General features: G+C 37.0%; 1 protein-coding gene across 1 annotated transcript; it reads right to left on the bottom strand.

Annotated features, from left to right (window-relative positions):
• Positions 1-4,300: 4,300 nt before the first annotated feature.
• On the bottom strand, positions 4,301-8,831 carry LOC129899196 (uncharacterized). Its single transcript, XM_055974057.1, has 10 exons — positions 8,727-8,831; positions 8,351-8,597; positions 7,564-7,768; positions 7,170-7,260; positions 6,937-7,082; positions 5,957-6,200; positions 5,753-5,857; positions 5,484-5,666; positions 5,193-5,397; positions 4,301-4,930 (listed from the first exon to the last, which is right to left on the bottom strand). The coding sequence occupies exons 1-10, from the start codon at positions 8,814-8,816 to the stop codon at positions 4,443-4,445; spliced, it is 2,004 nt and encodes a 667-aa protein (XP_055830032.1). The 5' UTR covers positions 8,817-8,831; the 3' UTR covers positions 4,301-4,442.
• Between the last annotated feature and the right edge of the window lie 7,162 nt (positions 8,832-15,993).

The raw sequence follows: 15,993 nt of genomic DNA, 5'->3' as shown, positions 1-15,993 counted from the left end.
CAGACATCTCTGCGTAGGCTGTCTCACCCATGACAACAATGGCATAGGAGAAGTGGTTAGACTTAACAAAGTTTACGTCTGGATTGTCCTGGTAGACCACTTGTGTAGATGGATGGACTGTGTTTTTCACAGCATTTAAAATGGTAGTTCCTGTATTTGTCCATATATATATATGAGAGCTTGTTCAGTCTGATGCTACAAGAAATGATAATTCTAATTTACAATTTTTGACGATCATCGAGCATGATCTCTAAAATAAATTCAAAAGTCGCATTAATCTTTACGTGCACAGCGGATCTGTAGATCATTCTTCAAACAGTGCACAAGTTGCAGCTGTTCTGGAAACCAGAAAGATATGGTCTAAAGTTTATAACACTAGTTCAGGATCAAGAGTAGCGGCTAACTTTGCTAGATAATCCGCCACTTTATTAGCTTCTCTATAACAGTGTGAGAAGGTAATATCTGCTCCATCAATCAAGCCCACAGTTTCATCCACAAAAGTCTTCAAATTCAAATTGTTGGTCTTCTTCTTCTTCGGCATATTCACTATAATCAAAGCGTTTTTTTATCTCAATTGTGCACAACCTGTGATTGTTGTCTTTGATCCATTGGCCTACATATTGAGCAGCCAGAGCCTCTGCTATATTATGATTTTGGCACTGTCCAGGAATAGTAAAAGCGGAAAAAAAATCCCCATTGCAGTCTCTGGCTATCCCCCCAATCCCTGCATTGTCATTATGATCTGTGTATCTCCCATCGGTATTAATATTATTGATACTTCCTTGGTTTGGCATTGTCCAAAGGATCACACTGCTAATTGTATTATCCTCATGACAATACAAGTAGGAATGCAATCAAGAATTGTGAGATCCATAATAGGAGGTTTAAGATTGAAAATATGTTCAAAGTGTTTTACTGCAGACGAACACACAGACCAATGATGAAAGATATCAAATAAATAATATATAGATTGCATATGATGTGATGGTACTCACTGCGATGCACCGTGCAAAAGTGTAAGGGATTCCTGTGGTTCTTCCCTCAGAGGGTAGTTGCAGCCCCAATCCGCTTCACAAGTTGTAGGTCTCTATTACAAAGTTGAGATAATTCCAAGAATCAGCAAATGAGATGAAAGAACTTCAAGAAAAAGTAGTAAAATAACCAATTAAATTGTTAAATCTCTTATATATCAACAAAATATCTCTTATTTGAGTGTGATCCTTCCAAATTCCCTGAGAATAACACTTACGGCATAATAAATTTTCAGCCAGACTCTTGAAGCCACGCTTCCAATCTCATCCCGATCAGTAAAGATAGATAGGGGATGTCTAAGCATCACACCCATTTCTGTCAGCAAAATTGATCAAAGGTTTAAAGAAAGATTTCCAACACAGGATCTAATTTCAATTCTCCCCAAGAGTGTGCTGGTTTCAAATACTCACCCTCTCGAAACTACTCCTGATGAGAGACTCGGAAATTTTCTAAATCAACATGTCAGCCCCTCCCCCCACATATATGCAATGTGATCTAAGGAATCCACAGGCATAGAACCAAAATGAGAAAAGAACAAACTTTCAAGCCATATTGTGTCCAAATATTCAAGTCTAGACTATATATCACAATCGCTAATCAATGTATGTTACTTTGAATTTCACATTTGTATAAACATTTCAAAATCTGCGAAGAATGCTGTGGAAATGGCACACTTCCTCCACCACTCAGTACACTCCCGGCCACAATCAGAATATTCACACTTCACTAAAACCATAGAAAAATAGCTTTTCATTCAACCACCACGACAAAGGTAAATCTAAAAGCTTAACAACACCTTGTGCAGCAATTAGTACAAACTTTATATACATATACATTACATCAACTACATCTTAGTTGGTTTTGTGGATTACTAATGCTAACTTTAATGAGAAATGGGTGTTGATCATTTCTGTAAATGTTAACTTTATTGATGTAACGTTTACTTCATACAAACGTACTTATGTAATATATGAACAAAGATGGCTTTGTTTATTCGTCTATTCCATCATGTTTGAAAATTTGGTTTCGAGGAAAGCTTAAATCACTAAAGTTTTCCATATATATACGTATATTTTGTATTTTTGACTTGTTTACTCAAAGGGATAATATACAAGTGCCCTCCTCAACTATAACCGAAATCGCCAGGACACACCTTAACTATACATGATCCTATTACCCCCTGAATTATTTTAAAGTGTAATAAACACACCCTTTAGTGCTGGAGTGGCACAAAGAGTTTGTTCACTCTCTTGGAGGCATGTGAGAGACAAAAAAGGGATAATATACAAGTGCCCTCCTCAACTATAACCGAAATCGCCAGGACACACCTTAACTATACATGATCCTATTACCCCCTGAATTATTTTAAAGTGTAATAAACACACCCTTTAGTGCTGGAGTGGCACAAAGAGTTTGTTCACTCTCTTGGAGGCATGTGAGAGACAAAAAAAATAATATTAAAATTTGATTAATTTGGACACATGTCCATTTTCATTATTAAATAATACACATAAGTAGTTAACATTAAAACTTAAGTTGATATCTTTTTAATTAAAATTTCTTTTTTTTCATTTTGAAATATAACCCAATTTTATCATTTTTAGAAATATAAATATTTTTTTCACAACATATTTAAAACAACCTAAAATATCTCAACAACCTAACTAAAACATGATCTGTATATTTGCCAGTCACTTCATCTTTCCCAAATAATTTTTGAATGAGAACTATTGTATTTCATAACCCAAATTCGATCAACAAAAGGACCCCAATGTTCAATTTTTCTCGAATTGGAATTTCAATTTTGGGGTAACTTCTTTGATAGAGATTTTAGATCAAGTTTTATGAGATTTATTTTTTACATTTTTTGTTAGGTCACAATTTTAGTTGGATACAAGAGATCCAACATTTTAAATTCAAATTGAATAGCTTGAGTTTTTGACCAATTGAGTGATATTTTGTGGTAGATTTGGAGATAGGTGATAAAATATATTATTTCGGTGGTGGTGAATGAATGAATTTGGAGGTGGGTTACAATTTTCATGTGGTTTCTATAAGTTTTAATGGTGAAAATAGTGGGTTTAGTGGTTATGGTGGGTGTAGTGATAGTAATGGAGGAGGAGGAATTAAATGACATGGATTTTTTGATTTTTTTTTAGATCTGTCGATTTAGTGATGTGGCGCTGACGTAAGGATGATGTGGAGGCGAGTGTAAAGGACCTCCCTTCATGTGAGTGATTATATAAGTTTTAGAGTGTGTTTATTGCACTTTAAAATAATTCAGGAGGGGTAATAGGACACATGTATAGTTAAGTTCCGTCCTAGCGAATTCGGTTATAGTTGAGGGGGTAGTTGTGTATTATCCCTTTACTCAATTAACTTCTTGATTCTGTTGGGTTTTTTTAAAATAGGAGGCAACAAAAAAGAAGTTAAAATGACTCTCAATGGATTGAAATGACTTTCAATAATTTTATTAGTCATTGAGGGGCTTTAAATAGCCAACATATTTGAAATTTAAAACAAACTAAAATATCTCAACAACCTAACTAAAATTCAAAATTAAAATTTATCTTAAACTAAACAACTTATTTTACGAAAAACTAGTGCATAACTAAAAGCAAATTCAACAGATTCATGTAAATTTAATGCAGAGAACTTCAAATCTTGGAGTACTTTGTACAGTACTACATATAAGATCAATCGAAATTGTTGGGTGCTACAGAAAGAGCATGTCCTTTTTTAAAGACACATCAACTAAATAGAATTGAAATAAGAACTAGGAAATACATATCATCATTGTCATTGTCTTCTCAGATCCATCTCTATCTAGAAGCAATAGGTTCTTGCTTACTTGCTTATTGTATTAATCCCAAGGGAGGGATTTGGTAGGGGGTGCGGAGTTAGTAGATCATAGTGTGGATTATCAATAAATTCATTATCGATAAATTCATTAGGGGATTTCCCATGTATTCAGTATACTTTATAAAAAAGTGAATGAGTCTACATAGTTTTCAATATGTTTAATACTAATACTGGTTAGTTTCTAGTAGATTACAAAATAAAGGAAAATGATCTAGCATTATGACCCACTCCATTTGTTGAAATTTTAAGCATTGTATTTTCTAAAACCTTGTTGTTTCTTTGGGAAATTATATTTCGTCCTTTGATTTATCTTTTGTCTTAAGTACTCTCAAATTTAAAGAGACATGACCACCCTACAAATACTCTTGTAGCAGTAACAACCCATCAAAATCGTAATTAATAGCAATTAATAATAATAATAATATATATTCAAAGGGAAGCCCTCAATACAATTTTCTGCCTTCTGCTCTTTCTTCCAGTTTTATTAATGATAATAACTTACTACTAGCTTTTCTTGCAAGTACACACTATAGTATCAATACTGTCTATTAATTCATCTTCACTGGCTGAGTTGTGAGTCCAAATCCAAAGGGAAAGAGGGGATTGTAGTGGTCATCACCTACGTTCATAGGAAGCTGGTCAACTGATTTGAACCAAGTCCAAGCAAGTTTACCAGTGAAACCATAGTCACCAAATAAAGCATCTGCAACACCTTGGCCTTCAGTCCCCGGAAGCCAAGCAGCGATGAGTGCATCTATTTTATCGACGTAAGGTTCTATCACGACTGGACGACCAGAGATGACAACTACAACACATTTCACAGCCCCACAGACATTGTTAATAGTGCTAGGACCAGGTTCTGGTATTGTAAGATTTGAGCTGTCACCATACCACTCTGCATATGGGACTTCACCTACTACAACAATGGCATAGTCGAATTCGTTTGACTTCATAAAGTTTGCATCAGGATTCTGCTGGTACACTACTTGCGTGGACGGATCTACAGTTTTCTTGATAGCGCTTAAAATGGTGGTTCCTGTCAAATGTAGAATAATGCTACATTTGAGTTGTCATATTATCAGGTCCAACAATTATCAGTTTAACTTCTATACATTGTCATGTAAAAGAATTGTCATATTATCAGGTCCAAGAATTAACCTCCCACGAAAAAATGGAATTAGTAAAACCTGAAAAGGCATGTTTCTGCTATCTAGCGAAATAGCAGATTCCTTACCAAAAGAGGGCCCAAAAATGTCACTTGTGGTGAAATGGACACTACAAGACATGAGAAGACATACCAACTATTAAATCACTGCCTGGGTTGCCCTGCCAATATATTGTCCAGCCTCCACATTGGTAATCCAAATTGTCAGCATGAGTTCCAGCTACAAGTATCTTTGGTGCTTTCTTTGGAATGGGAAGTAATGGACGACTAGTGCTCTTGCCGTTCTTCAAAAGGACAAGTGATTTCCTTACTGCTTCCCTTGCCAACTCTCGATGCTCCTGCAGAGAGGCGTTGAAGCATCATAGATCACACGTAACAGACTTAGATCCCAAGAATTGAAACAGTTTCTGAATATCAAAGTTACCTGGCTACCAAGTTGGTTTACCAAGCTTAGGTCAGCCAGTGGGTTCTCAAAGAGACCCATGGTAAACTTAACTCTCAATATCCGCTTTACAGCATCATCAATTCTGCTCATGGGAATGATATTAGCTTTCACTAGGAGAGTCAGATTACCAATAAATTCTTCATACTTCACTGGAATCATAACCTGCAGCATAGATGAAACAATCGTATAGAGTAACTAAAACTATCATGTTGATAAAAATGATTCGAGATCAAACATAACAAACCAACCATGTCAATTCCTGCTAAAATTCCAGCTAATACTGAATAAGTGTAATTAGCATGAGGTGGGCTTGTAATCCGGTCAATGCCTTCCGAATCAGAAATGATGAAACCCTGAAAAAGATGCAAGGCCAAAATAGGTGTTATACATGGATATATCCTTACTTGACCTTAACTTACTGATTCTGAATGAGTCGAGCTAATCATTATTACCCTGAAGTTGAGCTTGTTCTTTAGGTAGTCCATGACAAGCTTGCGGTTAGCGTGCATCTTTTCCCCATTCAAGCTTGAGTAAGACACCATCACCGTTGAAACACCCTTTAAGATGGAATCATTATATGCAGGCATGTGGATGCCATTTAATGTAGTTGAGTTTATTACAGTGTTATTTTCATCGATTCCCCTCAGTGTGCCTCCATCTCCCACATAATGCTTGGCGCAGGCTGCTACCTTTGACCTTAACCAGTTTAAAGTGCAATCAAGCAAATGTTCCACAACAAAGGACAACAGAAATAGAAAAAAAAAAAAAGGGCAGTCCGGTGCACTAAAGTTCCAGCTATGCGCAGGGTCCGGGGAAGGGCCCGACCACAAGGGTCTATTGTACGCAGCCTTACCTTGAATTTCTGCCAGAGGCTGTTTCCAAGGTTTGAACCCGTGACTCCTGGTCACATGGCAACAATTTTACCAGTTACTCAAATAGAAACATGTCTAGAACTATTCCAGCACCAAAAAACATTATCTTGAAAATAACATTTAACTCACTTTAACATCACTTAACAATACTTAAACCATTCAATTATATTTGATACAAAGATAAAGGTCATTGTCAAGATAATTACTATATATAGTTGACCATGATAGGACCAGTTATATGTTGTGACCAACAAGTATTGGTCAATAGGGTTGATTCTTGGATCATCAAATCCAAACTTGCCCAGTATGACAGAAACTTCCATGTGATGTGAATAAATGACACATTGTTACTAATAAAGATCACTAAGTCCCACCAGTCATGTTGCCTTCTCATAAAAAATTTATGATTATGAAGGAGTTTGTAAGATAATCATCATTTTATTTTATTTTTTTGTTTTTTGATGAAGTGATCTTCATTTTCATTTCTAAGCATGCAACTGGTGTAAATCATTAATAGGAATAGGAAAGTAGTAGATGTGAAAAGTGATAAAGATTCATACTTTCCTCCAACAAAAGGAACACCCTTGCTAAAATTAGCTGGCACATCTCCTTGTAAACCAGGAATTATCTCTGTCATGGCTCGCACAATTTTGACATCTTCACTGTAGCTTTCATAACAACGGCCCCACCTAGGATCTCTGCAAACCTACCATAACACAGTGATTCAGATAAAAAAGAAATTGAAATGCAACTTTACCAAAAACTTCATTTAAATAATATCATATCAACTTACTGCAATGCAGGGAGCAAAAGCATATGGGATTCCTGTGGCTCTAACTTCAAGTGCAGTTGCAGCACCAATCCGTTTCACAAGAGCAGGGTCCCTGCATTAAAGTTACAAATTTTTAACTCAAATAGGTGAAATACAAGCATCAGGAGATTCACGAAGCATTAGGAGAAGTTGAAAATAAATAGCCGGATTATTTTCTTTTTGGAACATAATTGACCTCCTGAGGATCATTTCTTGATCCTAAGGTATCAAATGATTGAAAAATGTGAAAACTACCTATCATGCATCTTTATTAATCAAATTTAGAAGATGAGCTCTCACTACATTCTAAAAGCACACAAAATTAGTACCTTCCAATAGTCAGAACAAAAATCAGATGCATAATTTATATACTTGCCTGGTGACACCAAGCCCAATATTGTGAGGAAAGATAGTTGCATTATAGACATTGTTGTGTCCATGAATTGCATCAATCCCATAAATCATTGGAATACCAAGGCGGGTCGAAAGAGCATACTTTTGAATCTTGTTTACCTTATTCACCCAATCCTCAGCAGAAGCGTTAGGTGCAGTAACATTCACTGGAATATTCAACACACTCCCTGCCAGAAGAATTTTTATAAAAGATGAATTCCAATATGCACTACAGTAAAAGGCAGATCAATCCCCTTTTTCTTGTTTCCATAATATGCATATGTTATTACAAAAAAAAGATCCTCCATTTTCACGATAAAGCACCCTGATTTAGAATCACTCTTCTGTAAGCTGTATGAGATAACATATGTAATCAAATATACATCTAAAAACGTGATATTTCTAACAACAAATGAGCAAAGTTCTGGAATATCTGGTGAACATACGAGCATGTTTTTAAGACTGGTCATGTCAATCTAGAGATAAAATGAACTACAATATGCAGGATAACAATGGATAAAGAAAGTAGGCTACTGAAGAGGTTCATTGGAAAGGAAAGTATGCCTTAGAACCTTGATGACGACACTGAAGAGCACGTTAAGCGAGGTGAAGCGCTCAACACGTTTTGAGCCTCACTTTAGGGCTTAAGCGCGCCTTTGATAACAGTGGGATGAATGCAAATCTTACTCGTACTTTTATTGGGTTGAGAGGTTGTTTCCGATTATAAACATCACTATAAACACATAAAGAATGAATTTTTCAAAACATACCAATGAAATATTGCTTCATAACTGATTCCACGGCTAATCTGTCATCAATCTGAGACATCTGACCAATCTTTTCCTCAAGAGTCATCCTTTTAATCAAGTCCTTAATTCTTGTACCTATTGGCTGTTTTGGGTCTTTGTATTTTAGGTACTCCGCTTCCGCAATCACTGCCCATAGGCAGAACAACACAAAACCCTTCATGGATATTGAAAAACTTCCCATTCTTTTTGTGCCTTCTTCTTGGACAATCTGGTAAAACTCACAAAAGAATAGCACACATTGAAGAGCATTACAAAAAAAAATGTGAACAAACAAGAAACAAGTTTGTTGAGAAGTATGAAAAAAGAAACAGCTATAAACAAGAAATGGATAACTTACTTGTTGAGCTTCTACTTTGAAACAAGCAATTTTGTTGAGAATAAGCAGGAGTTGGTCAGTATATATACACATTACACACACCATGCACATTGAGTGACAGCGTACTTGGTAGAGGCGAGTAAGGATTTCAATCTTATGATTTTTTTTGTTTTCCCACTAGGTTTTCGTTACCCGTATTGGAGCCTGACTATTCTGGTTCGCATCGCGTAGGGCCCCATTCGTGGGAAGCACTTCCTACCAAGAAATTTTCTTCACCCAGGCTTGAACCCGAGACCTCTAGTTAAGGGAGGAGCAACCAATTTTATGGGTTTTGAAATTACTACTTTAAGTGTTAATAACTGGGTTCTAAATTTAATAGTGAAAAAAAAGCATGATATACTCCTAAACTTTACAATTTAAAACTGATATACTCCTCGTTCAAAAGTGGTTCACATTTATCCTTTATTATTATAAAAGTGGCTCACATATACTCCTTGTATGCGACTAAGTTTCGTTCCTGAAAAATAGTAATCAAGAAAGAAAAATAGCAACAAATATTGATATTTATATCAAGAATTTATGTGAAGGTTACAATCTTTATAAAATCTAATGAAAAGACGTAATCCTCTAATATTTCTCCTCAAGATTGTCAACTCAAGAGTTTTGCTTTATTCTTGAATCGACGGAATACTTGTTGGAACTTTACTATGAATGCGGAGCCAAGCTTTGATCACAATCGCAGAGGTATGGAAATTTGCGGCTCACAACTTAGAGACGAAGACTTCTGTATGCGGAAGACTTGGGACCACCACTGAAGAGCAGAGCTTTTTTATGTATTTCTTCTTGTTCTTCATCTGTCTTTCTTTCTAGTCTTATGAAGACCCCTATAGGTGTGTGCTAGGGCTTTTTGGTTTATTTTGGACTTCAAGTAATTTTACTGGACCTTGGATTAGAAGAGCATGAGTTGGCTTCGTCTTGTCAACTTCGCTGACATGCCCAAATATAATTTGAACTTCATTTAAGTCATATAATTTAATTTAAATATTGATCCAACTTTATTATCTAATAATTTTACTTGGTCAATATATCATGAATTTAAGGATTAATAAAAAACCTAATATGGATTTATCTATAAAATTTCACTATCTAAAAATGCCCCCTGCTTTGAGCCTTGTTGGGGTTGCTCGACTTGTCGAATCTTCAAAGACAAGGTTTGAAGTATTGTGAAGTAGATATTTTTTTTTCATAGGAAGCTTTTCAAACCTTTCCATAATTGAGTCCAAGGCAAATTTTCCATAATTTTTTTCAATAGAAACTTACCATAATTTGGTTCCAACTATAGTTTTTCCATAATTTGTAGGAATAAATTTTTTTTCAAAACTTTCAATATTTAACTCCAAAGAAACATTCCATAATTTGATTCCCATGAAATTTTCCATAACTTAATTCCTATGGAATTGAGGGCTTTGTTGATGCGAAGACCATGGTCACTTCAACGGAACCGACGTGATGATTATTTTCCTTAGAGTATGAGAAGCTTTGGTAGGGAGAGGGGTTAGGACGCGCTACCATTGAAGCCTCTTTGGGAGGAGAGAGAGGGGATGACCCTTCCATTTCATTAATTGGGGATTTCCCCCGAGATTTGTCAAATCCATATTTTTGTTGAGTAGATTCAGTAATTAATCAGCCGGATTGGGATAACAGCCATTTATTGAGAGTTAGTTGGGATGTTGGGAGGGTGAATGAGTAAATGACCCGGGACCATTGGTGATTTTTTTTTTCATTTTTTAAATAGAAGTTAAGTTTAACCGGCCATCTCCAAGTGGTATAGGAGATGAGTAGGAGTCATTAATTGGGAGTTGGTTGGGATGTTGGGAGGGTGTGGGAGTTAATGGTATGGGCCCATTGGTGAATTTTCTTTTTTCTTTTTTTTCATTTTTTTAATAGAACTGAAGTTTAACCGGCCATCTCCTGCATGGACATCATATTGATGTTGCTCGCTTGTTGGGTCTGCCTTAGTGTCTTCATCCATATCTGGGTTCCTAATCCTTTTATCGCGTGGTCTATCCCTTCCTTGATTATTTGGGATAAGAAGGTTGGGTGCCGAAGTAGTAGAGAGACTTGTGTCCCTCCGATATTCACCTGTAAGGTGATGCATCTATCTTGCAGTACTAGCTCCAACCAAGACTTGGGGAAGTTGTTTGGAGGAAGCAGTGACGTTTTTAGTGTTACTGGAGGGATCTATAGTTGCTGGGAAGATGGGAAGTTGTTCCCAATTTCTAGGCATTAGGTTAGAAGTATTGTTTCCTACAGGAATTAGAAGTTGCCTCTTTTCATTACTACAAATAGTAATTGAGGGATTTGGTGATGCAAAGACCATGGTCACTTCAACGGAACCGACGTGATGATTATTTTCCTCAGAGTATGAGAAGCTTTGGTAGGGAGAGGGGTTAGGACGCGCTACCATTGAAGCCTCTTTGGGAGGAGAGAGAGGGGATGACCCTTCCATTTCATTAATTGGGGATTTCCCCCGAGATTTGTCAAATCCATATTTTTATTGAGAAGATTCAGTAATTAATCAGCCGGATTGGGATAACAGCCATTTATTGAGAGTTAGTTGGTATGTTGGGAGGGTGAATGAGTAAATGGCCTGGGACCATTAGTGATTTTTTTTTCATTTTTTAAATAGAAGTTAAGTTTAACCGGCCATCTCCAAGTGGTATAGGAGATGAGTAGGAGTCATTAATTGGGAGTTGGTTGGGATTTTGGGAGGGTGTGGGAGTTAATGATACGGGCCCATTGGTGAATTTTCATTTTTTGCTTTTTTTTAATAGAACTGAAGTTTAACCGGCCATCTCCTGCATGGACATCATATTGATGTTGCTCGCATGTTGGGTCTGCCTTAGTGTCTTCATCCATATCTGGGTTCCTAATCCTTTTATCGTGTGGTCTATCCCTTTCTTGATTATTTGGGATAAGAAGGTTGGGTGCCGAAGTAGTAGAGAGACTTGTCTCCCTCCGATATGCACCTGTAAGGTGATGCATCTATCTTGTAGTACTAGCTCCAACCAAGACTTGGGGAAGTTGTTTGGAGGAAGCAGTGACGCTTTTAGTGTTACTGGAGGGATCTATAGTTGCTGGGAAGATGGGAAGTTGTTCCCAATTTCTAGGCATTAGGTTAGAAGTATTGTTTCCTACGAGAATTAGAAGTTGCCTCTGTTCATTACTACAAATAGTAATTGAGGGATTTGGTGATGCGAAGACCATGGTCACTTCAACGGAACCGACGTGATGATTATTTTCCTCAGAGAATGAGAAGCTTTGGTAGGGACAGGGGTTAGGACGCGCTACCATTGAAGCCTCTTTGGGAGGAGAGAGAAGGGATGACCCTTCCACTTCATTAATTGGGGATTTCCCCCGAGATTTGTCAAATCCATATTTTTGTTGAGTAGATTCAGTAATTAATCAGCTGGATTGGGATAGTAGCCATTTATTGAGAGTTAGTTGGGATGTTGGGAGGGTGAATGAGTAAATGACCCGGGACCATTGGTGATTTTTTTTTTCATTTTTTAAATAGAAGTTAAGTTTAACCGGCCATCTCCAAGTGGTATAGGAGATGAGTAGGAGTCATTAATTGGGAGTTGGTTGGGATGTTGGGAGGGTGTGGGAGTTAATGGTACGGGCCCATTGGTGAATTTTCTTTTTTCTTTTTTTCATTTTTTAATAGAACTGAAGTTTAACCGGCCATCTCCTGCATGAACATCATATTGATGTTGCTCGCATGTTGGGTCTGCCTTAGTGTCTTCATCCATATCTGGGTTCCTAATCTTCTATCGCGTGGTCTATCCCTTCCTTGATTATTTGGGATAAGTGTCGAAACTAGTTTAATTTCTACTTATCGTATTACGGGTCAAGGAGGCATCAAATTCAAATTCCAATGATTCCATTGAGTCTAGAATGTTGAATTTAATAAGGTTGCATATCTTGTATGTGTATACGGGGTTCCAATCAAATCTCGAGGGTTCGATCGGAGGCTTGGGTTGTGAAAGCTTATTTTACTGGTATTGTTGTAGGGTCCGCTTAAGCGAACCAAGTTTGCTAAAGAGAACCTTTGCTTAAGCGAGACCCATCGCTTAAGTGAAGGGACTCACTTAGGTGGGGTTCGCGAAAGCGAACCTCCATTAAAACGAAGGTCCAGTCGCTTAAGCGACATCTGAAGGGTTTTAGACGAGGTTTAAGGTATTTTCACAATTTTTAACATTCCAAGCTCGGTTTAGACGATTTCTTAGAGATTTTTCACGACAAAACCATTGGGTAATGTATTTCTAACACTTTTCCTTAAATTCCATTGAATAATTTCGTATTTTAACTTCGAATTGTGGATTTCAAATTAGAGATTTTGGATTTTCTTGAACATGAACTTTTGAAGGAGAAATGGGGATTTTGAACTCATTTTTTAAATGGTTTTCACACTAGATTCCTGATTACTTAAGGAGATAATCAGATTCCGAGTTTGATTTTCGATATGGGACTTTTGACCATTTTATCCTTTTCACCCAAATTGCTTGATTTTAGTGTCAATAGTTTCGAAATGTGATTGTGAGTCTATATTTGATTAGATTGTGGTGATATGGAGTATCATCCGAGGTTAAAAGCTTTGAATTCGGATTGTTCATGACTTTTGGCTAAGACAAGTGGAATTCTAACATTTGTTAAGTATGTTGGATAAGGTCTAATTGGATTGGATTTTTTATGATTCCAATGGTTTTGGGGTCCTGAGGGTATTTTGGGTATTTCAAGTGTCGAAACTAGTTTAATTTCTACTTATCGTATTACGGGTCAAGGAGGCATCAAATTCAAATTCCAATGATTCCATTGAGTCTAGAATGTTGAATTTAATAAGGTTGCATATCTTGTATGTGTATACGGGGTTCCAATCAAATCTCGAGGGTTCGATCGGAGGCTTGGGTTGTGAAAGCTTATTTTACTGGTATTGTTGTAGGGTCCGCTTAAGCGAACCAAGTTTGCTAAAGAGAACCTTTGCTTAAGCGAGACCCATCGCTTAAGTGAAGGGACTCACTTAGGTGGGGTTCGCGAAAGCGAACCTCCATTAAAACGAAGGTCCAGTCGCTTAAGCGACATCTGAAGGGTTTTAGACGAGGTTTAAGGTATTTTCACAATTTTTAACATTCCAAGCTCGGTTTAGACGATTTCTTAGAGATTTTTCACGACAAAACCATTGGGTAATGTATTTCTAACACTTTTCCTTAAATTCCATTGAATAATTTCGTATTTTAACTTCGAATTGTGGATTTCAAATTAGAGATTTTGGATTTTCTTGAACATGAACTTTTGAAGGAGAAATGGGGATTTTGAACTCATTTTTTAAATGGTTTTCACACTAGATTCCTGATTACTTAAGGAGATAATCAGATTCCGAGTTTGATTTTCGATATGGGACTTTTGACCATTTTATCCTTTTCACCCAAATTGCTTGATTTTAGTGTCAATAGTTTCGAAATGTGATTGTGAGTCTATATTTGATTAGATTGTGGTGATATGGAGTATCATCCGAGGTTAAAAGCTTTGAATTCGGATTGTTCATGACTTTTGGCTAAGACAAGTGGAATTCTAACATTTGTTAAGTATGTTGGATAAGGTCTAATTGGATTGGATTTTTTATGATTCCAATGGTTTTGGGGTCCTGAGGGTATTTTGGGTATTTCAAGTGTCGAAACTAGTTTAATTTCTACTTATCGTATTACGGGTCAAGGAGGCATCAAATTCAAATTCCAATGATTCCATTGAGTCTAGAATGTTGAATTTAATAAGGTTGCATATCTTGTATGTGTATACGGGGTTCCAATCAAATCTCGAGGGTTCGATCGGAGGCTTGGGTTGTGAAAGCTTATTTTACTGGTATTGTTGTAGGGTCCGCTTAAGCGAACCAAGTTTGCTAAAGAGAACCTTTGCTTAAGCGAGACCCATCGCTTAAGTGAAGGGACTCACTTAGGTGGGGTTCGCGAAAGCGAACCTCCATTAAAACGAAGGTCCAGTCGCTTAAGCGACATCTGAAGGGTTTTAGACGAGGTTTAAGGTATTTTCACAATTTTTAACATTCCAAGCTCGGTTTAGACGATTTCTTAGAGATTTTTCACGACAAAACCATTGGGTAATGTATTTCTAACACTTTTCCTTAAATTCCATTGAATAATTTCGTATTTTAACTTCGAATTGTGGATTTCAAATTAGAGATTTTGGATTTTCTTGAACATGAACTTTTGAAGGAGAAATGGGGATTTTGAACTCATTTTTTAAATGGTTTTCACACTAGATTCCTGATCACTTAAGGAAATAATCAGATTCCGAGTTTGATTTTCGATATGGGACTTTTGACCATTTTATCCTTTTCACCCAAATTGCTTGATTTTAGTGTCAATAGTTTCGAAATGTGATTGTGAGTCTATATTTGATTAGATTGTGGTGATATGGAGTATCATCCGAGGTTAAAAGCTTTGAATTCGGATTGTTCATAACTTTTGGCTAAGACAAGTGGAATTCTAACATTTTTTAAATAGAAGTTAAGTTTAACCGGCATCTCCAAGTGGTATAAGAGATGAGTAGGAGTCATTTATTGGGAGTTGGTTGGGATGTTGGGAGGGTGAGGGAATTAATGGTCTGGGCCCATTGGTGAATTTTCTTTTATCTTTTTTTTAATAGAAGTGAAGTTTAACAGTCCATCTCGGACATCATTTTGATGTTTCTCGCTTGTTGGGTCTGCCTTAGCGACTACATCCATATCTAGGTTCCCAGTCCCTCTATCACGTGGTTCATCACTTTCTTGATTTTTTAGGTCGGGAAGGCTGGGTGCCGAAGTAGCAGAGAGACTTGTCTCCCTCTGATATTCACATATAAGGTGATGCATCTTTCTTGCAGAGCTAGATCCAACCACGACTGGAGGAAGCGGTGTTGTTATGAGTGTTATCGAAGGGATCTGTGGTTGCTGGGAAGATGGGAAGTTGTTTGCCATTTCTGAGCTTTAGGTTAGGAGTGTTGTTTCCTACAGGGGTTAAAAGCTACCTCTGTTCATTACTACTAATAGTAATTGAGGGCTTTGTTGATGCGGCGACCATGGTCACTACAACTGAATCAGCGTGATGATTATTTTCCTCAGAGTATGAGAAGCTTTGGTAGGGAGAGAGGTTAGGGAGTGCGACCATTGAAGCCATTTTGGGAGGAGAGAGAGGGGATGACCCTTCCACTTCACTAATTGGGGATTTCCCCCGAG

Source organism: Solanum dulcamara, chromosome 8 (genome assembly GCF_947179165.1).
Source record: "Solanum dulcamara chromosome 8, daSolDulc1.2, whole genome shotgun sequence".
Classification (NCBI taxonomy): domain Eukaryota; kingdom Viridiplantae; phylum Streptophyta; class Magnoliopsida; order Solanales; family Solanaceae; genus Solanum; species Solanum dulcamara.
This window is presented reverse-complemented; position numbering and strand designations above follow the sequence as displayed.

Excerpts from the sequence above, each read along its gene's own strand:
- LOC129899196 (XM_055974057.1), bottom strand. The coding sequence starts at position 8,816 with ATGTGCATGGTGTGTGTAATGTGTATATATACTGACCAACTCCTGCTT. Across the intron at positions 6,201-6,936 it reads GTTCCTTTTGTTGGAGGAAA|GTCAAAGGTAGCAGCCTGCG; the intron begins GTATGAATCTTT and ends AAACTGGTTAAG. Across the intron at positions 4,931-5,192 it reads AGGCAGTGATTTAATAGTTG|GAACCACCATTTTAAGCGCT; the intron begins GTATGTCTTCTC and ends TACATTTGACAG.